Raw genomic sequence first — 22,769 nt, forward strand, 5'->3', positions numbered from 1 at the left:
GCTTCTGTCACGGCTCCCGCGCTGCGGGGCGCTGGCGGTCCCATGCGAGCTTATCGTCGCAGATGGTTTTCACGCTCACCACGCGCCTCAGCTCGCAGGCCGCCTCGCCCCTCCGCGCCTACGCGGTTTTGAATTGCACTCTAGGGGTAGGGCAGACAAGACTACAACTATTATTATTTTTGGTAGTAATATTAATCTTTGAGTTGGATAGAATTTGGTGACCGTTGATCCATTTTAGGAACCAAAAATAATATTTGTGCAAGGTTTGTGATTTTTCTGATGTTATTTCATTTATTTTGGATCATAATTTGGATCGTTTAGGGCCCTCATAATAAAGTCAATTGATTTTTTTTGGAGTTGTTTATTTTATTTGGTGCCTAGGCCTAGAGTCTTAAAAATATTTTTGGTGGCCGTCTAAATTATACCCTTTAATAATGTCCTACGCCTTATGTCTCTCTCACGTTTCCTTGTTGGTACTTGCCTACCTAGTTTACGACCTCCTAGTAGCCCATTATCTCACTTTCAGCACGTGTAACTAGGTACCTAGAAGGAAATACCAAAAACTCTTTAGAATAAATATGAAGATAAGATCTAGAGGCACTTAACAATAATTAGGTACCTAGATGGTAATAAGCGGCCGTATCGAAGCATTTCCATAGGTTACCTTTGTATACCTAACCGGAATGTTAAATTATTATCCAATTATCGTATCGATAATGTAGGTAGGTACAAACTATTTAAATAAATAAAAAAACAATCAATCAATTTATTTCGGAGTGGTGAGGCGATTTCAATTTTTCATGAGTAATCCCAGGAAACGCGTGAGATTTCAATCATCTGAATCATCTCTAGGTACTAAAATGTTATTAAAATTAATGTGTGATTAATTTTACTGTTGAGAAGCTACACAATTTTGGGTGGCATGGGCTATATTCGCAGATATATGTGCATCACCGCTTGTAAAAAAAATGTATTTTTTTATGTCGCTTTTTGATCTTTATATTATGTTATTGTTAACTACATGGTCTACGCCTGATGTGGATTCCTATAAGTGAGGCATGGTTGTGTTTGTATATTTTTATGAATAAAGTTGTGTATTTCTTGTTGGAATTCCTAATAAAATAAATACAATATTTTATCCGGGTAGGTACGGGCAGTAGTTTTCCTGGTATGTGGGTGAAAACGCGGGAAGTATCGAGTTCATAATTGTTTTCATCTTGTTCGCGAACTGCTATTGCAAGAATATTCCTTAAACAATATTCAACCTGCGTGTTTAAATCTTAAAATTATGATTTCCATCTTTTACAGCTATGCCTTCATGATTCATGATTCGTGTCCTGCAGATCCAAAAGGTATGTACAGTATTTCTATCGTACATTCACCTACTTTCATATTATAAACAAAAAAAAGATAATTTAACTCAAGGAAATGTTCTGTTAAGCCGGAATCGACCTAGAAGTAGCTTTATTAGAACTATGCTTAGGTATCGATTAGTTCCTAGATAGATAGTATTTTGAAGAAAATAACATATTTAGGTATTTTTTGCAAACTTACGAGATACATTAGTAAAATTACAACAAAAGTAAAAACAAACAGTAACAGTAGACAGAAAATCAAATATGACTCAAATTATCTACTTATCATTGCGTGGGTTCGTTAGACTGGAAGCCGATCCCAACAGTTGGGCGAAGACTCTGGATATGATGAGGAGACTTATATATTGGCAATACCAAACAATACGATCCCCGTTGCTGTAGGTACATAGGTACTTATGCACGACTTGGTGGCATCAGGATATTCCCTTCAGATTCGTCCTTCAATAGAAAATCAAAGACAAGTTTTCAGAATACCAATAAGTAGGATAGGCTCTTCTCTTCCCAGTGGACTTTGGGAGCTTTCTTTACGAACAAAATTATTACGGGGCTACGGAGAGGTAGCCTTTAATAATATGCTTTTGCTCATTTTTTATGGTTTTTGAACCAGCTGTCAATTTTTTTGGTTTCATTCATAATTTTAATACCTAGGTGGGTACATAGCATTAAACATGTAGGTAAGCAAAAATGCAATGTCTGATTAAGAAAAAATAAAAAAGTGCATTTCAGTGCATAGATAATGACCAGAAGATAAACATGCTAGGTACTTCCAAAATAATCAGTTGAAGTCACCACCAAAAATAGATCATGGTTTTTTTCGATACCTTTGGAATCATGACTATTTTAACGCGGGTCAACACCCCCAAATAATCTAGAAATCAATGTTCAAAATCTTTCTTCGTGAATCAAATGACGCAGCATATTGATTAGATTAGCCGGCATAATTAAAAAGTAAATGTCTTCAAATAATCAAACGGCTCCTGTTATTTGATCGTGATAGTCCGTTAATAAAGAAAACAATTATAAAAAATTGTGTGCATATTTTTGTAAAATAAATTATCAAACTTGAAAAAGGAAAAAAAATAACCAATAAATGCGTAATTAATGATACAAAATCTGTGATAATTGCAAATTCAAAATGCATTTTAAATTATTTTTAAGTTTATTTGTTAACGTGGTAGTTATTAATTTAGTAAAAGGGTCTATAGTGTTGCCGGTACGAAATGAAGCGTTTAATAAAGATCTTTATGAAGAAGTGCTGGATGCAGAATTATGTGATCAACAAATACAAATAATTAGAAATAACACTTTGATATCCTTGTTTTGTAAGTACAATTTTGACTCTACTAAGTGACACTTAACTTTCTTTTAACTATTAAATTATTTTAAAAAATTAAGCAAGGTTCTCTTTAAACCTTCAATTTAGTGTGACAAAAATCGTTTTCATTTTGAATTTTAAGTGAAGCCGGAATTTCGAAAAAAAAGCTGCTATGGAAATAAGCAAATAATCGATTCTTAAAATGGTGCTTTCTTTTTTCAAAACAGTTGCGGACGCCGGCATGAGGGTCCCCAGAGGAGTTCTAGAAGGGAACACTATGGACATGGGCAACTACCACCAATGTATTGGCTTGAACCAAAATATAGCAGATACTGAATTACAAGGAAAGTACTGCATGATACGAGTACCTTTAAATCAGACTTTTGTTACGCCATGGATGAATTCTGAGACGAATTTCAACCCTAATAACCTACGCTTGGACAGTGAGACGATAAAGAGTTTAAGAGACTTTTATGCTATGAAAAATGGAATGAATGCCTTGACTGGTGCTATTGATGTTGACAGGTAATTTAACTATAATTAACTTAAATATAACTACTTTTGCGGATTTTATTGTGATTATATTAATATTATGTAATCCCCATAATCCAAATCCAAGCCGAAAACTGCTAGACCTAACGATACAGTGAGCTAGTTTTGCGTGAATCGGATTGTCAATAATCAACAAATTGTAGGGTAGCTGTCGGTAACTAAAACATCAAGACGACCAACACCTTAGTCTACCCGAAACCAAGGATGCTCTGCTTGGGAAGGGCACCGCCGGGTCCTCGTCGAGGCTTTGGGACCCTAAAAGAGTCTCAAAAATTCAATAACAATTTAGAAACAAAATTTTGTGATTTCTCTAAAATTAGCCGCATTTTTGAAATTCTTGATGTTATTAATTTGTTTATTTGTAGGCTAGCACCAAACAACCCGTTGGCGTCGCTTACATTCCGGCTAGCCGTCTGTGTCCCCAAGCCTTGCACAACGGAACAAGCGATCAACTCTTTCATGTTCAACATGACTGCTGTAGGCTTCCAATACGATGATGATTTCTGCCGTCTGCCTGATGACAAACCTTGGGTACCTGGTGATACAGTCATTGTGTAAGTAAATCTGTAACTACATGGTGTATAGAAAATTTTGAAAGGGGTAGTGGTTTTAGAGACTGTGGGATTCAAATGAAAGATTTTATTTTCACAAAAAGTACCATGTAGTTAGTTACGGGCTATATCATAAGTGATTTTTTAATGATGTGCGATGCTTGCAATGCAATTTATTGATGTTAAACTGCGCTGTTACTAGGTACCTATTAGTTGTAATTCTTTTTATTTTTTTCCAGTGTCCTCTTCTCCATAATTGGACTACTAACTATAGTGAGCACATCCTACGATATTTGGCACACAATTATTTTGAAAAAAGGTACATATTTCATTTATTAATTTTATTTTTGTGATATTCTCTTAGGGCTCGAACTTATTTTCAAAAATGTCTTTTTCTGATTAACAAGTCATCTCATCGGTCTTAAAATCCATTAAAAATCGGCATAAATTGTCATTATTATTTTTTTACCATATACGATTCTTCCATTCAAGGATTCAATGTACTTATTTCAGATCCTAAGACAGTGAGCGTGATCGGCAGATGTTTCTCAGTGTACACGAATGGTCGTCGCGTCATGAATTTCCAATCTAGTCCTAACAGCATAGAGTGTTTAGATGGCATCAGAGCAATGGCTATGCTATGGGTGGTCCTAGGACATACCTTTTCATCAGTAGCGTTTTTCCAAAACCCGCTAGATGCCTTTACGGTAAGTGATTCTAATTCTTTTCTAATATTATAAAGGTGTTTGTTGGCTACGTTGAAACGGTAGAACCAGTTGAGATCGAAGATGTAGATAGATAGGCATTCACATTCGAGTAGGTGGTAGGAGGAAGTGGGGAAATCTCATTATTGTAAACCTATCAAAGATGTTTTAGTTAATACAGTACTTTCAAAGGCGCAATTAAAAAGTGAGTATTTAGTTTGTAAATTGATCGAGATCAAATCTCACTGATACGCTTTGTAAATTGAATCCAGTAGATTCTTATTAGTATTTGATAATATCGAAGAGTTTAAGTGTTATTTATTAATCCAATCTGTTACCGTTTAATAATGTTGATTATAAGCGATTAGTCATAATTTAAATTAAATATAGGTAAGCTTAAGGTCATATTGCCCGATTCTGAGTAAGAAATTGTGATAAGGGCTGAATCTAATAGATTCTTATTAGTATTTGATATTATCGAATAGTTTATGTGTTATTATTCATACAATCAGGTGTTTGTTTCAAGTCAGATTGATTGAGTGATTGATTAGTCATAATATAAAAATAAGCTGAAGGTCATTTTGGCCCCTGAGTCAGAAATTGTGATAAGGGCCGAATGATGAAGACGATGATGACTTTGACTTTGATGATGATGTTATTTTTGTGTATATTTTAGTGGGCGACATCATGGCAATCATTATGGATCACATCAGCCACAGTTACAGTGGACACATTCTTCACATTGAGTGGTTTTCTAGTCGTTTATACTGCACTGGGAAAATTCAATTCAAGTAAGTAACGATATGGCATTGGTATGATTGATCAAAATTCGAAGTACCAAAATAGAAACAACATTGAGAAACATTTGATTAGTTCTTTCGTGATTGTTTTCTTAAGAGCTTGTTAATTAAATGTCCGTCTTAGTAAAAGTCAGAGTTGGCGAATTTTTAACGGCTTCGAGATTAGTGTTACGTTTTACATACGAACACGTTTTAATCACTCTTGCCTCGTTTTTCGTCCTAATAGAAAGTTAAAATTACTGGCAGTAATGATTTTTATAGAATAAAATAAAAATAGAATAAAAAGTAGGCAAATAGAAGACATGCTGAAAAAATCCGCTGATTAATCAGAGGGCTGCTATTCATGATTTCGCAGCAGTTCGTGATTGTTTACAATGTTTTGATATACCAGGTTTTTTTATAATTTTGTTCGTCGTTTTGTTAAAACTACTGCTTGAAAATGAATATTTTTTTACTTGTGGTAAAAAATCGTCTCATTTCTGACTCTACCAAAAGTAACTCATAAAATCACCTGTGTAGTATGTAAACCCACACGTGGTATACTTTCATGCTTTTTGAAAACCACCGATATCGAAAAAATAAATTAAGCGGGACAATAATTTCATAACATTATTTGGATGATAATTATTAATCTTAGTGATGTTTCAAGAGAAAACGTATTATAAAGACTGATAAGGAAATAAGTAATTGAAACACTGATTTAGCGGCGCGCCGCGGGCACAGGAAACAATATTACGAAATATTAACATTTCGAAATGATAAAACAATTGGATTAATTGGGAACTTTCCGTAAAAAATGATAAAAATGTCACACGATGATATATTACCGTCGAAACTGTATTGTTTACGAAAACTTGAGGTTTCGAAACCATTAATGTTGATAAATAAAAATTCCTCAATCAATTTCGCTATCTGAGTAATTATTTCATTAAAGGTATTTTAATCAATGTGGGACGATACTGAATATTTCACAAGTCTACGTATGATTTTTATCTCAATTAATTTAATTAAAAGTACCTACTGCATAAAGATTTAATTTAAAAGAAAGAAAGCAAAGTGAAAACAGTTGTATTTACCTAATAAGACCATTTTTTATACCATTTTTGATGACTATAAATTTTGATATATTATTAATTTCAAAGCAGGTCCAAATGATACTTCTCTATCTAATATTTACTTTAAGACACCACTTTTTATCTTATCCTTATCAAGCTTATACCCAAAGAATTTTTTCCATAATTTCAGTGCAACTCCTCAAAAACATCCACTTGTTTTGGCTGAATCGACTCCTACGCATGTTTCCCCTATTGGCTGTGGCTGTGCTCTTCGAAGCTACGTACTTGCACCGCATGGCTGATGGCCCTGTATGGGAGATGGTGGAAGATCAAGTCAATAGATGCAGAACTTATTGGTGGTCTACCTTACTGCATATGCAGAATTATATGAATCCTACTTTTACGGTAAGTACGGTTGGAGCAAGGGTAGGCCTGGCTCATTTTAAATGTAGACCACTCAAAAGGTATGCATTGCGTGCGAATCTTATTCTATTGTCAATGTACCTTATGTCATTGTATTGTCAGAGTATCTAATCAATCATGTAACTTTACTAAAGAACTAAAGGATTCAATAGGTTGTAGCCGTACCGTTCATGACATGATCATTCCGATCAGTGGGTGATGCAGTACATAGTTTTGGACAAATTATATTGTACAGCTCGAATTGAAACGTTGATGATCTCTTTACCGGTTGATGCTTACTGCTCTTAAAAATACTTTAAGGTTTTACTTTATACTAATAATACACATACATAATCAACATAAGTTGATAGATCTATTTTCAAAATTTTCAGTGTGTCGGCCAAACGTGGTACTTAGCCATAGACGTCCAACTGCATATTCTGTCTCCAATCATCCTATTCTGGGTGCTTATGGGCAAGCAGCGAATCGCATGGGCAGCGTTACTATCTGTTTTGGCCGCTGTCCTCACAGCTTCTACTACTTACATCTTTATAAAGGAGTTTCCTTCTACTATGATGGGGTAAGTACCTGTATGTCAATTTTGTTGGCTCCCGTTTTTTTTTATACGTAAAATTATGTAAGAAAGTTTTGTAAATTTGTTTATACTGCATATATTTCTCTTTATTTATCTGTTTATACTGAAATATTGGCAAAACTGAAAATAAAAAGTTCATGCTTAAGTACTTTCTTTTTCCAGGCAACCTGACCGTATGTTCGACTACATAGTCAACTATTACATGAACACGTTAACAAGAGCCTCTCCATTCTTTGTCGGCATGCTGTTCGGTTATATTGTGAAAACTAAGAAACTGGAAATGTCAAAGGTACGATTATGTTTAAAAATAAGTACATATGTGTACGGAAACTATATTACATAATGGATGAAACTTTGAGATTCAAAATTGCAATCAGCTTGATAATCATCTAATAGTAGATTATATTATTAGGTAGGTAATTATATGGCTATAAAGAATACTCTATCATATTCATTTGGTAAAGCATCGATAACAAAATGTAGGTACTTACTTTCATTTGCCGATGTGATGTTTTTTTAGATAAGCTTGATGTCATAGTTTGCATTTTCACACATTTCAAAAAGCAAACGTTTTTGACAGTTCATTAAAAGAATTGAAAACTGGTTTTCAACTAAGTACCGTATTGTCCATTATGCTATGCTAGTAACAAAATAAAAGCTAAAGCTAAATTTCATAGAGAGCGCTGATTATGCACGTATACGTAATCCAGATTATGTTATTTTCAGTGGCACGATTACCGATTAACCCCGATTACCCACGATTGTATTATCTGATAACGTCAATGTAAACCGTGAGACCCGGACAAAAAAATTATATCATACTCATATTTGTGGTGGAATAATACTTATACCCTAAACGCGCGTTACTTACTTCTTACTTTCGTTGGCTCTACAACCCTTTGTGGGTCTTGGCCTCCTTTACAATCATCCTCCTTCTGTATTGGACTTCGGAACGTTTGGTTTTTTACCTTGTAGGGTTGTTGGCCCTACGGAGAACTCTTCTCCTTTACCCGGGCTTGGGATCGGCAGTGCTGCGGGGTGCAGCACAGGCGGAGTTAACGTCAATGTAAACCGTGAGACCCGGATAAAAAAATTACATCATCATCATCAGCCTTTTTAGTTTCTCACTGTAAGGCCTAGACCTCTACTCTACAACGGAGAAGGAATGATCGTTAATCACCACGCTCGCTCAATGGTGCTTGAACTTAACATTAAGTTTGGAGAGAACAAACCTGTGTTGTTCGTTATATTATTATACAATCGAATTTTAAAAGATATCGTATAGGTCAAGTAACTATTCAATTTCGCGAAATCAAAACAATGTAACATAGTTGGACCATAACTTTTCACTAGTTTGATCGACATCGAATAGTTTGCGAGAATGCTCATAAAACAAACCGATCTAACTCCATCAAAATGTATTTCGTAAAAACTTTTGCCTTTGTAGTGATAGCTTTTATCGAAATCCTAAGGTTTTATGATCTCTGATAATATCCACGTGAGGATTTCCCTAAACACTTATTTTATTGCCTTTTATTTTAATGAATGAACTAACTCGGTATGAAGATAGAATTACTGTAATTACTTTCAAATGTCACATTTATGTTGATAAGATTAATTTACGAGATTAACTTACGTCTGCATAAGCTTTAGGTTTAGTAGATAAGCGATTCATTGATAAGTAGGTAGTGTTTTGACGCAAAATATTGAAGTATGTTACCTAATTATTTCATGAGTATCTACTGCCCGTGGGTTCGTGGGGCCCGAGGCGTGAGTGAATTATTTCTCTCGCCCTGACTTAAAGTAGGCTATTTTGATGTATAAGCCAGATTTGCTCATTCAGTAGCTTTTCCGTGAACGAGTAATAAACATCCAATCATAATTCTTTTGTAAAATTTGTGATATAGGATGTGATTTGAAAGGTCTTTTATTCCCCAGATCCATTTACATATAGGTAGCTGCGTTTATTCATCATTTTTAATGCTTTTTCTATATTATTTGTGACACAGATTGGAACAGTATGCTACTGGGCAGCATGCTTTACTTTATCAACGTTCATCATATACACGAGTTATCCTATCAACCAAGCTGATTGGGACAATCAAGTGGCGGATAGTCTTTATAACTCCTTTATAAGACCTCTTTGGGGACTCTTTATTGGATGCATGATTTTCGCTTGTTTTAATGGCTATGGAGGTAAGTGGTGATATTTTGTCTATACTAGTACTATAAGGAGGTCTCATAAATGTGGGTGAGACATACCTGTGTTTAAATGTTTATGACCATTGTCTTTGTATGCGGTAAGCTCAGAAGCGCTCAGTAGTGGCCGTATTGCTAAATCATTTTTACGAAATGTGCATGTACCAAAAGCTTAATTCACCAGCTTTCTCGAGATAACCGATATTACTAATCGGCCAAAATTGACTTAAGAAGTTCTCAAAAAAGGAGCAGATCCAAGTCGCTGTGGCCGAAATCGGCCAGGATCACTATATCGAATTTATAATTCCTTAGTTTGTGAAGTTGTAGGAGATAATAGGTATTTGGTAGATCCTGTTCACTGACTGTACCTATGTTTTTATCAATAGAAAGAAATTATTTATTTGTGAATGTAATGCTAGCTAGGCTATATTTTTATTTCCATAAGGGAAGTAATTCCCTCGGGCGCGGCTGAGCTGAATGATAAAATGATTTGAAGAGAAAAAAATTGGACGATCACTAAAATTCGACTTTTGCAATCTGAACATTCTACGTAAACATAGCAACTAGAAAACATTTTCACTATTATTAATGGCAAATTGAATCGGTTTGTCTGGCCGATTTTCATACACAGATCTAGAGAATTGTATGAGTGATCTTCTAGATATGACCAGTTCATCCGAGATTCGGAAGGTAAGTTGAATTGGTCTCGGCTTAGAATTTTTCACGGTACATAGAACTCAAAACAGTCTTATCGGGTTGCATAGGGAACTAGAAGTTGGGGAAGTTAGATAGGCAGTCATTCCATGTAAAACACTGGTAAACAGCTGCATCTGGTTAAGAATAGAAGCCTAACCTTCTTGGGAAAAGGCTAGTCAGATGATGATAATTGCTTTATAATCATCATCTAATGTTACTTATTTTTATGTTTCAGGTCCTATAAACTGGTTCCTTTCACTAAGCGTATGGAAGTTGCAATCTCGAATGTCGTATGGTATATATCTGTTCCACTACGGGCTCATGAATGCTGTCAACTTTAGCGCTATAACGCCTCCATTCTTCTCTGTTAAATCTTACGTAAGTATTTGGTTAGTTAATTATTGGTAATATCAAGAATTTTATGTGTACCCTAATTAGGTATAGGTATTTAAGAACGGGTAAAGGAAAATTCGTACATAAGAAAAAAATAAGGTCTACGGAGCGTTTGTCTATTTTCGGTAAACTCAAATGAATTTCATGAAGTCTTCATCAATAATTAGAGTAATGAAAAGGAAGACTGGTGGCCTAGTGGGCAAAGAACCAACCTCTCGAGTATGAGGGCGCGGGTTCGATTCCAGGTCAGGCAAGTACCAATGCAACTTTTCTAAGTTTGTATGTACTTTCTAAGTTTATCTTAGACACCAATGACTGTGTTTCGGATGGCACGTTAAACTGTAGGTCCCGGCTGTCATTGAACATCCTTGGCAGTCGTTACGGGTAGTCAGAAGCCAGTCAGTCTGACACCAGTCTAACCACCCCTTGGTTAGACTGGTGGGTTGCCCGGGTAAGTTGGGTTGAGGGTCAGATAGGCAGTCGCTACTTGTAAAGCACTGGTACTCATCTGAATCCGGTTAGACTGGAAGCCGACCCCAACATAGTTGGGAAAAAGGCTCGGAGGATGGAAAAGGAAGACTGGTATACAAATCATGATCGCTGACTGCTCGGTCGCGAATATTCATTAGGTACGGTTTTTGATACGGTTTTTTTATTAGATAGATAGTGTAACTTTATTAATTTCCTTTTATGTTTGTTTCAGGTATTCAAGTTCTTAGCGCACTACTCGCTAGCGTTTGCGGTGACATTCTTCTTAGTTTTATTAATCGATGCTCCGTGTTCTACGCTCTTCAAGATTTTATTAGGAGGAGGTACATATATCGTACATTTAACATACCTACATATTATATACACTAAAAACCTATATCTACTGTAAAAAGCTAAAGAACATGTGAATTTTGAGACTTACCCCGTTTACCGACTTGCCTGATTTGAAAAAATCTTTGTGTTAGCCAGGCCCGGTCTGGCTCCATTGGAGGCCCTCGGCTAGATGGTGATTTGAGGCCCCCATAACATAAATAATTATTACATAAAGAAGTTAAAAAAAAATTGTGTTAACCGTAGAAAGACGACAAAAATTCCTACCATAGTGATAGTAGCCTTATTAACGATTGCCTAGCCTATCCCATCAGTTTTCTTTTAAGTTCGTCACTACTACTGGCCACGACATTAATGATTTCTTCTCTGTCGATGTCAGAAAACAAGTCTCTCTCTATGTTCATAAAAATAAGGCTAGACATAAGGTCTTGGCCTAAACTAGCCCTAAGACGATTCTTAATTATTTTTAACTTCGAAAAAACCCGTTCACATGTAACCTGTGTACAGGGTATCGTTAGGATAAATTTATAAACTACATATAAGTTAGTGAACAATCCTGATCCAGAGAGTTCAAAAATAACTGAGAAGGCGCATGACAAACACTTGAAACATTTTTTACTGTCATTGCAGAAACCACGAAAATTGTCTTCTTCTGATTCAGGTTCCGAATCGAGTTCACGGTCTTTTAAAATTTCTTCTGCTTTGTTTGATTCTTCGTCTGGGATCTGTTCATCTTGAGTTTTTACAACTTTTATGAAACTTTTGTACTGATCTGCAAATTGTTTAAGTTCTATTAATAATATACTTCTTTCAACATTGCAAAGTTTTGAGATACAAGAGAGGACTCCAGCCGGAAAGTCTTTTGTCGTCATTATGTCATTAAATTTTCTTGGATTTAACCAAGAAAGGTCCTCTAAAATTTCTCTGTTGGGGCAAAATCTTTCTTCTATGCTTATTCTAGCACAGTCTAACATATTGAAAAATACATGCTTGAAATGTTGAGCTGCTGATATTTCAGGAGCATCATCACTGGATTGTTCCCCAGGCATTCGTTTTTTCTTTGAAATTCTTCTTTCCGTAAAGTCCAATTGTAATTCCAAATCAATATTGCTATCTTCCAATTTACTGTTAACAGCAGTCGCATACTCTTTTGTTTTCGTGTACAAAAATTCAAAATGTTTGTCATTTCTTTTTTCATTGATCTGTTTAAGTAGTGTTTGAACCAAATCCCAAGCAATAGCGTAGTCCAATGTTTTAGTTTGCAAATATTTCGAAACAGGCGTTATAACAAGAAACATATCTAGTAAAACGAATGAAATAAATAGGTTTTCAAATTTCGCCCATTGACTTGCCAAATTTCTGGCCATATATCTGGATTTGCAATCAAAATTACCATCAGATATTTCTTTGAATACGGTAATGACGTTAGTTAATTTGTCCGTGGCAATTTCCGCGCTCCTTAAAACACTTTCATCAATTATCGATGACAGAGCCTTATGTTTACTCCACCACCTAGTGGCTCCTATTTTTTGCAGTCTATAAAGTTTGTCGTGGGCGGTATGTTGTTTTTTTGTTTCTTTCTCCCACACTGCCATTCGTTTGTAAGATGTACTCAGAAAAACTGCAGATTCCTCTACCAATCCAAATACGTTTTCTGCTTGAAGAAACTTTACTGTCGAGTCAGCTACTACTAAGTTTAACACGTGAGCCATACAGTGAGTATAAATCATATTTTCATTTGCCTTTTTGAAGTGAGCCTGTAAGCCATTGTAACACCCTTTCATATTACTTGCCCCGTCGAATGAACACGCAACTATATTTGATGCTTGAATTCCGTACTTTGCTAATTCCGATGTTATTCGCTCGTACAATGCTTGTCCACTAGAGTCATCAATAACAGTCATCTCTAGTAGCCTTTCATAAACCTTTCCTTGGACAACGTAGCGTACGCATATAGCTAATTGGTCCATCACTGCCACATCTTGGGTAGAGTCTACCATCACGCTGTAAATAATACTATCTTTGAGGTCTTTCAATATGATATTACGTCCAATTGTAGCAATCGTTTTAATTAACTTGTTTATAAACGATTTGGACAAAAATGTGATCAAAGAGCCTCGCCCGTACTGTCTTTTGGTTGACTTTCCGACAAGTTTTCTTTTCTCAATTGTTTTTTGTTTATGTTTCTTACTCTCCTCAATGCACTGTTTCACATGGTTTTGTAAAATGACGTCATAGTTTGCAACCATCATGACAAGTTCGAGAAAATTACCATGATTTTCTACAGAGTCAAGTGAGTAGGCCCCTTCTGCTTTGTCCCCTCTGTAAGCAATGCCTTGTCTACCCAGAAATAAAACTATGTCAATCAAACGATGAACAACTAATCTTCTTGTGTGAACTTCTCTTTCCCGTTGTTTAGATTGGTGTCCCGCTAGAAGACTCTCAATATCACGACCTTTTAGGCATTGAAAAGCTGTCTTGGCCGCAAGTTCATGATAATGGGAGTTTTCATGAGTTTCCAGCGATTTATAAATGTGTTTTGGTGTAACATCATGTCCAGTAATAAATGTGGAATCTCTGTTATCCTTGCCTCCGAAAGCCATACAACAAGAACAATATACTTTGTTGAGCTCAATGGAATAAGATAACCATTTTCTGTGTATTTTTTCTCCATTCGGCAAAAGACGATAGTAGAGTTTGGATGGATCAAACGGAAGTTTAACTCCTTTTCCCTCATGAACTTGGATTGGATGTTTTTCCATAAAAGCTTTTTTTATTCCAATGTGATCACTTTCATTTGGACATATGAAACAACCAAGGTTTTTCTTAGAAGCATCAAGCGTGTCTTGTTTAGATTCTTCATCGCTGATTTCTGAATCAGAGTCAGAGCTTATTGACGAATCCCTGTCGAAATGCGTCAACGACGGTTTGGGGTGGTCTAGATTTAGGTCTAGAAAATTTTGATTGCTAGTAGTAGTTTCTTCCCTCTTATTTTCACTCCCACCCGACGATGTAGCTACAGTAGCCTCTGCTTGGATTGAAGGAGGCTCAATTTGATCTTCGTTTCCTGAAAATAAGTAATAACATCGTGGGTGCAAAATAATACGAAATACAGTAGTCTTATACAAAACATCTTAAACAATTATTCTGTTTACATTAGCCTTTTAAAATAATTTAATCTTACAATCGTAGGCGTGGCAAATGTCCCCAAAACAATATAGAAAACTAAGTATTATTAAAATTATTCATAATAAACTTTAATAACGGTCATGGAAATTCGGAAAGTTAAGCATTATAATAAGACTAGCTTCTGCCCCTAGCTTCGCCCGGGTGGATTTCGGTTATATCGGACTCCTTCAGGAACATATAATTTTTCCTGAATAAAAAGTATCCTATGTGTTAGTCCCGGTAATAATCTACCTATGTGCCAAATTTCATTGAAATCGGTTCAGTAGTTTTTGCGTGAAAGAGTAACAAACATCCATACATCCATACTTACAAACTTTCGCCTTTATAATAGTAGTAGGATTGGCTCTCTTATAGAGCTGAAAATGACGTCGGGTAAATATCAAATAAATGAACACATCTTCAGGCTTAAATGAATGAAAGAGAGCACTAACAACGGCAAAAACTGGAGGAAACTATTTCAGAGTGCATTTGGGTAAAGTTGAGAGGGGTGAGGGGTAGAGGGGTGGGTAGAACTGGGAACAATCCGAGTCCGAAATTCACTGATAAGATGCGATGGCGTCCGCGTCGGTGGCGATGCGTAAACATCCTGTCAACTAAACGGAAGGTCATTCACCTGATTATGGATCTGTTGCAAAGTTCATAAATATATATGAAAATTACAATCAATTTAAATTTTTTTACAGTATTTATGATTCTACACTAAGGTATCAATAAGTTTTAATTTGTATTTAACTTATAGCTGCAATAATATGTGAAGGCCTATTCTTAAAATTGCTTTAAGTCTTAAATTTAAAAAATATGACCAATAGTACCTAGTTTTTATACAACAACAATAGTTAATGATTTAAGGGAGTTTTTGCCATACCCAGTAAAAAAGAACGTCCGATTTTTTTATATTTTGAATACATCTATGTATGAATCACATTTACTGTTTATCACACATTTTACTCCAAAAATTTACTTTAGCAACAAATCAAAAGTATTTTAAGTTAAGGGCTTATAATATGCTCATAAAAATCTTCTGATATTTCCGCCTACCTGTTTGCGTTTTTTCAATGTTTTCTGGATTGGAACTGGAACCAGCTAACCATAAATTCAAACTTTGTGAACTTTGTTTTATTTCGAAAGATTTCCTCTCCTTCTTTTTTCTTTTACTTGCACCACTTGGGTGCACACGTTTCATTTTATAAACTGAAAAATTCACCTTTAAATTTCAAACAAACTCACAACGCACATCAACTCACCGACAGCAGGTCAATTCAACTGACAGCAAACAGCTACGACGCGACATGCAGGTGCGCGCGGGGGGGTGACCGAGTACTTCGAGCACCGAGCGACTTACTATTACTTTTTTAATATACCTAGGTTAACCTTAGCTGTAATTTAATAAAAAGTAGGTTACTGTTTATTTAAAATTGTTTTTGCTGTATTACGTCGCTGTGGAACAGTAAAACAAAATAATTTTTTATAATGAAAAAACTTTTGTATACTTGAATTTTTTGGCTTTTGGAGGCCCCCTTGAGCCGGAGGCCCTCGGCGATCGCCGACCAGCCGCCCTGGCCAGACCGGGCCTGGTGTTAGCCCATTTATCAAGGATAAAAAATGCATTGTTTTTGTAAATAATTTTCTTTAATGTTTTCTAAAATATAGCTGTAATTAGCTGGCGGTGCTGTGGTAGCTATAATTTTATTTATTTACTTTACAGGAGGTAAGAAGCCACATAGAAAGGAAATAGATGAAGATCCAACGAAAGATGTTGAAAAAATTTCGTGAAATATATTGACGACTGGCTACTTGTACATACCGATGTGATATTTATTTATTAAAGTTATTTAATAAACTTCTTACAGCCTTTTTTATCGTCCCACTGCTGGGCACAGGCCTCCTCTCACAAGGAGAAGGATTGAGCATTAATTTAATAAACTATTTTACTTTATTTTCATAGCGTCACGACGGAACTGCAAACTCATGTTTTGTTTCTAAACCATTTTAATTCAGACAATTTATAAAAAAATAGAATATAAATAAATTGATATTTTTTTAGACGTAAGTAGGCTTTTATAAATGCAAACTGCTAACTCTTGTTAGGACGAAAATTTTGATGCTTTTTAATCCGCATGGAAAGAAGACTTTCATTTTGGATCATCATCATCATCATCAGCCTATCGCAGTCCACTGCTGGACATGGCCTCTCCAAGTGCACGCCACTGAGATCGATTTTCGGCTTCTCGCATCCAGCTCCTGCCAGCCGTCTTGCGCAAGTCATCACTCCACCGTGCCTGAAGACGTCCTACATTACATACATCCTTATTTTGGATACAACAACAAAATTTGCAACAACCTTTTGCTTGCTATATATACATAGTCTGATAATGCTTATAGTCTATCATAAAAGAGACCATCTCAATCAAATTGTTTTCATAAAAAATTATGACGTCTCTATTTATTTTATTATTATATTATATTTATTTGTATGTCTATAGCAGACCTCGGGACTATAGAGTCCCGGATTTTTGGGAGGCGAATGTGGGGCCGAAGCCAACACGCTGAAGCCCTTTTGAGACAACTTTAATGAAATGGTGACACAATACCGACGATTATCCCTGTATACAAAATAGAATGTACCCAAGGACAATCCCCGGTTCTGTTCTAAACTATTGCTAACTATGGATGAAAACTGATGATGAAACTGAGTGATGGGATGCTAATGGACTAGGAATGGGGCAACTACGGGAACTATGGCACCTGCCGATGACAATGTATTAAATACATGTAAAAATGGCAGGTGGAGACTCGCCACCTCACTTACTGGGCGCCCGGGAATCAGTCGCTAAATCTCAACAAGAGGGCAACAGGTACATGAGCGGCTGAAGGGTGAGGGAGGATACCTCGGCGGACTTTAAACGCAGATCACGCGCTCCCTGTGGATCCAGCATCACCGGCCCACTCGCCACTTACCACGAGGCACCTACCCTCCGAGCAGGACTGCTAACCCTTTTTTTTTTGTTGTCGCTGGGCTAAAAATGCTATTACGCATCCCCTTCCCGTCGGGGGACGAGAGAGGGGTATGTGGGACTCCCCGGTAAAGACGTTCCCGGTATACCCACTAAAAAGGCCCAGCGGCACTCCGACCTCGCCTGAGTGGGGGGGGTCTGGGAATCTATGGCGTCCAGTCCCCCTCCGGCGATTGCCCGCCTCACGGCAGGCCCCTCATGCCTCCCCACAGTGAGGAGGGATCCCTATGATGGCCGGAGCACAAGGGGCAATCCTTGTAATGCAGGCGGTGGCACCCCCGCGCCTGTCGCCCGCTGATCACCCCCAGGGCGGATGGGGACGGGCGTTGTGTTCGCCGTCTTCCACCCCTTCGTCTGCGGTGCGGCGCCGCGAGAGGGTCGCTCCCGCACGCGCTCCGCTGACTCCTTCTGTGTCATGACGTCCTCACAGAAGGAGGCCACCGCTTCATGCCTCCTCACTTCGCAGCATGGCAGAAATCACGCTGGGAAGTGAGAGGTCGTCCCCGACCACTGCCACCAGGGTGCGGCGGGGTTCAGTCCATGATGGGCACACCTCGAGTGTGTGCTCTGTCGAATCCACCTCGGCTTCGCAGTGATGGCACTGTGGAGTCTCTCTCCCAATCCGGTGCAGGTACGATCCGAAGCAGCCATGCCGGACAGCACCTGCACCAGACGCATCGAGAGGCAGCCATGCCGCCGATCGAGCCAGCCGTTTAGGACAGGCCCGATGGCATCCAACGTCCGGCGACCGAACGTTGCCGAGGCAAGATCCTCGGCCCAGTGGCCAGTTATTAAATCCCTCGCTTCCTCCCGAACTTCTTCCCGTTCTATTGGGTCCGGGTGCCGGTCTAGTGCCCTCTGCGCCGCCTTCCAGTCGTACACTCTGGCGAGCACCCAAGCCTCGAGCTCCCAGGAGGGTTCCCGCCAGAACGCACGCCGCCGCAAAGCTCACTGTACGGTACGCCCTCGCCACCCGCTGCGCAATGACCCTTTGTGGCCTTCGGATGGCACCGGCGTTTCTCCGTCTGCACAGTGAGTCTGCCCAGATTGGGGCCCCGTACAGGCCACTCTTGAGTATGCCGGCGTATAGACGACGGCATTGATCGCCGGGCCTCCCGATGTTCGGGAGGAGCCAAGAGAGGGCGCCCGCGGTCTTCACTAAGCGCGTCGACAACCCGCTGAAGTGGGCGCTGAAGTGCCACTTGCTGTCGAGGACTATGCCCAGATATTTCATCTGGGGCTGCACCCCAATGCGGACACCCTCCACATGGATATGAGCGTCGGGCGGTTGGTGCTGCCGAGGCCCGTGGAAGAACACGGCTTCGGTCTTTTGCAGCGCCACCGTCAGCCCTAGGCGGGAGATTCTGTCCACCACTAGTGAACCGCCCGCCGAGGCCAAGCTGGCCGCCTCTGCAAAATTTCTCCCCCGGGCAGTCAGAAGGGTGTCGTCTGCATAGCAGATGACAGACGTGCCACGGGGAGGTTTTCTGCAAGAGCCAGTCGAATCCGATGTTCCACAGGAGTGGCCCCAGAACAGAGCCCTGTGGGACACCGGACTCGACGCCGTAACGTCGGAGCTGGCCCGTCTTATCCACAAGAAGGACAGTGCGGTCCCTCAGGTAGTCCGCCAAAAGTCCCCGCAAATACAGAGGCACCCCATGGAAGCGGAGGGCCTCCAGTATAGTGGAGTGGGGAATAGAGTTGAAGGCGTTGGCTATGTCGAATGACACAGCCAACAGTCCATCCCCCGCATCCATCGCCTCCTTCACCTGATCCTTGAGTCGGGATAGTGCGTCAACTGTCGAACGCTCAGCTCGAAAACCGAACTGGGCGTCCGCTAGATCTGGGCCGATTGTACTCAAATGCCTGTTGATTCGGGCGGCGAGGATCCTCTCGAACATTTTACCGACTTCATCCAGTAAAACGATGGGTCGGTATGCCGATGGGGAGTCCGCCGGTCGCCCTTCCTTACGAAGAAGGCACAATTGGCCCTCCTTCCATGGCTTCGGGAACCTCTCAGACGTGAGGCACTCACTGAAGAGGTCCCGAAACCTTTCTTCCATCTGGGAGGTGGCGATGGCTATCACCTTTGCGGGGACGCCGTCCGGACCTGGGGCCGTCTTTTTCCCCCTGAGACAGGAAGCCGCCCTTTCTACCTCGTTCTCCGTAACAAGCGGGACCTCCTCGGCTGACGGAGCTGCACCCCGCGGGGCGCTCATCACTGGTGGGGTGAAGTTGTCCCTGCGTGGAAACAGGGACTGGACAACCCCATCCAGCAAAGATGGCTCGAGGGTTTCGGCAACGGGGGGACCGTACGGGCGCAGTTTGTTGCATGCGGCCTTGTACGGCCTCCCAAAGGGGTCAATGTCTAAACCTTCAAACATTTCCGCCCTCGCGCGATCCTGGGCTGTGCCCATTCGCGCCGTCAGTGTCGACTTAGCCTCTATGTAGGCTGCATATAGGCGGTCCTCGTTGTCAAGGTCGCGAAGGCGCCGCCGCCGGCTTCTTGTGTAGGCCCGCCTGGCTGCCACACAGGCGGCCCGTAGATCCCCCAATTCCTCCGACCACCAATAAACGGCACGTCTAGGTGGCGGACGATGAGACCGAGGCATGCTAGAGTTGCACATCTCGGTCAGGGATACCCTTAACTGGACCGCTGTGGCGTCCACATCACGGACTCCGACAGAAGGGGACAGCCAGTCCTGGACGAACGCCGCCTCTACGGCGGCCTCCCTATCTAGAGCGCCCACCGTGGGAAGTGCGACCGACCCTCCTGGGTCCCCTGGGGCCCGGGGTGGAAACATCAAACCGCACGTATCGGTGGTCGGACAGCGTCTCCACCAGCTCCACCCGCCAGTCCACTATACAGGCTGCCAAGGAAGGGGATGCAAAGGCGAGGTCCACGATGGAGCCCCCCTGCCGCCGCACGCAGGTGTGTACTGTTCCTCTATTCAGGAGGGACAGACCGGATGACACGGACCAGGTTTCAACCTCTCGTCCTCGGGCATTGGTGGTCGGGTTACCCCATATTATCGACTTGGCGTTAAAGTCGCCCAAGACCAACACCCGGTGCTGTACCATTCCGCCTGCCACCCTAGCGAGGACCTCTAGAAAGTTCTCGAAGTCCGTGAGAGGGCGGTTTGAGAAATACACCCTATAAGGGCTATGTCACCCCACGCAGCGGCTACGTATCCTGGTCCCCTCTCTAAGAGCGAGAGGGGAGGAGAGTCCGTGGAAGATCGCGCCATCAATGCAACCGAGCCGTTGTCGTCTCCCAGCCAGCTGCCAGGGACAGAGTACGGCTCGGCGATAACCGCCACGTCCACCAACCACTCTGCAAAGGTTTGGACCAGCAGGCTCTGGGCTGCTCTGCAGTGGTTGATGTTCGCTTGAAGAATGCGTCGTCTTTGTCCAGCCATTAGTCGGTGTTCATAGCGCTACCCTCGGTGGCCGGCACTGGAACTGGAGTTTCAGTGGCGGCAGCAGCGGCAGGCCGCACCGGCGCCTGCGGTTTGCCCTTCTTTAGTGGCGGTCGGCATTCCCTGCCCGCCATCACGTGGTTGGCTGGACGACCACTGGCAGCGCATACTGCGCAATGCGTGGTGGCAGCTTCGCAGGTGGCCACCCTGTGCCCCTCTTTCCCGCAGCGGAAGCATAGTTCCCCACGATCGGCAGTGGACGGGCAGAGAGGCCGGGTGTGTCCGATGCCGAGGCACTTGAAACATCGCATCGGCGCATCCTCGAGCACTCGGACCCCACCCGAGCTAAGTCCGACCGGGAGGCGACCCTTAGCCAGGACCGCCTTGGCAACTACGACCGGGCACTCTAATCTCGTAGTGCCCACGCCCCTGCGGCCAGGTCTAATGGCTCGGCCCTTGATAGATTCGACGGTGCAACCCCCCACCGCCGCAACCGCTGCCACCACCTCTTCTTGCGTGACTGAGTCGTCGAGGTCGGTCACCTCCAGAGTCACGCACTTGACGGCTCTCACGACCTTGGCCGTGTCCGAGATAGCCTCTCGGAGCTTCGTCGCGAAGAGGTCCGCCTTGGTGCCGCGTTGGGCCCCCGAGAACTGGAAGATTCGGGCCCCTGTTTGGGTCTTCCGGCACGTGACTCTGCCAGCCCCAAGTTCAGCAGGGTCGACATTTGTACGAGCCCGCCGTAGCACGGACTCATATGTCTCCCTCGTTCCGCTGCCTCTGGGGTCAGTGTGACCACGACGGCTGCAGTTTTTGGAGGAGGAGCGAGCTTCCTCCTCTTGTCCGCTAGAGCTGCAGGCTTGACTGCAGGGGGCTCAGGGGCCGACCTTTTCCCTTTCTGCTTCCTTTTTACCACCTTAACCCAAGGCTGGTTGGAAGGGGTTGTGGAGGGCAGCAGTACGTCTTCCCTCACCGGTTCGGGAGGGAACGTCTGAGTAGCCGGGGCCGGTGACGTCTTCTTGCCCTTGGTGGTCTTTAGCACCTGGGGCTCCGCCTGGGCTGGAGCCGTTGAGGGCCCCGGTGCGATGGGCATCCGCCCGGGCGCCTTATCCGCCGCGAGTGGAGGGCGTAGCCTCGTCTCCGGCAGGAGCCGGTCTTCAATGCCGGCGAAACAGGCTCTGGTGAACGCCCTCTCCTCCATAATGACCTTGCGGATAATATCCTCAAGGTTGGAGGAGGAAGGCAGCGATGTTGGACCTTCTGACGTCCCCTCTTGCCGATTCATGGGCTCGGCAACACGCGCGTGCAGCGCAGATACCTCTTTCTGCAGGCGATCCACCTTCGCCTGCAGTTGCCGCTCTCGGAGGTGGTGCGCTGCACCAGTTCCTTAACAATGCCGAGCAAGCTCGCTGCCCGGCATTTCAGGGCCTTCTGTAGGGTCCCCTTCAAGTTGGAGGACTTGGAGGCCACCTCGAGGATTCCCATCTGATCCTCCAGGGCCATGCGCTCCATTTCCTCTACTGTGTGGTCCGCGTAGAGGACACTAGAGGCGCCGAGGTTGGCCTTGGCTCTGCTTCTTCGCGCCGGCTGTTCCTCCAAGTTGGCTTGTAAAACCGCCCGTTTCGCCGGCTTCTCAGCTGCGTCTGAAGAGCCTCCGGAGCCCCGCTTGAGGAATGCCCTCTTCCTGGTC

General features: G+C 41.7%; 2 protein-coding genes and 1 pseudogene across 3 annotated transcripts; 1 reads left to right on the forward strand and 2 right to left on the reverse strand.

Annotated features, from left to right (window-relative positions):
* The first annotated feature begins 2,340 nt into the window (after positions 1–2,340).
* On the forward strand, positions 2,341–16,578 carry LOC110378169 (nose resistant to fluoxetine protein 6). Of its 2 annotated transcripts, XR_010277073.1 has the most exons (14): positions 2,341–2,698; positions 2,919–3,216; positions 3,609–3,797; positions 4,034–4,113; positions 4,308–4,501; positions 5,175–5,289; positions 6,544–6,758; positions 7,148–7,335; positions 7,513–7,639; positions 9,360–9,546; positions 10,481–10,623; positions 11,342–11,450; positions 16,352–16,476; positions 16,560–16,578. XR_010277073.1 is itself a non-coding variant. In XM_064037536.1 (13 exons), the coding sequence occupies exons 1-13, from the start codon at positions 2,512–2,514 to the stop codon at positions 16,417–16,419; spliced, it is 2,100 nt and encodes a 699-aa protein (XP_063893606.1). In that variant the 5' UTR covers positions 2,341–2,511; the 3' UTR covers positions 16,420–16,489. The 2 variants fall into 2 exon arrangements, 1 of the variants encoding a protein (XP_063893606.1); XM_064037536.1 differs by lacking the exon at positions 16,560–16,578 and having other exon boundaries at positions 16,352–16,489.
* LOC110383066 (uncharacterized) lies at positions 11,585–16,215 on the reverse strand. The gene is made up of 2 exons (XM_021343786.3): positions 15,685–16,215; positions 11,585–14,524 (listed from the first exon to the last, which is right to left on the reverse strand). Exons 1-2 carry the CDS (start codon positions 15,827–15,829, stop codon positions 11,760–11,762), a joined length of 2,910 nt encoding a protein of 969 aa, XP_021199461.3. The 5' UTR covers positions 15,830–16,215; the 3' UTR covers positions 11,585–11,759.
* Positions 16,579–20,393: 3,815 nt separating the features above from the next.
* Positions 20,394–21,079, reverse strand: LOC135117709 (uncharacterized; annotated as a pseudogene).
* Positions 21,080–22,769: the final 1,690 nt, after the last annotated feature.

The sequence above is a fragment of the Helicoverpa armigera genome, chromosome 13 (assembly GCF_030705265.1).
Source record: "Helicoverpa armigera isolate CAAS_96S chromosome 13, ASM3070526v1, whole genome shotgun sequence".
NCBI classification, from domain to species: domain Eukaryota; kingdom Metazoa; phylum Arthropoda; class Insecta; order Lepidoptera; family Noctuidae; genus Helicoverpa; species Helicoverpa armigera.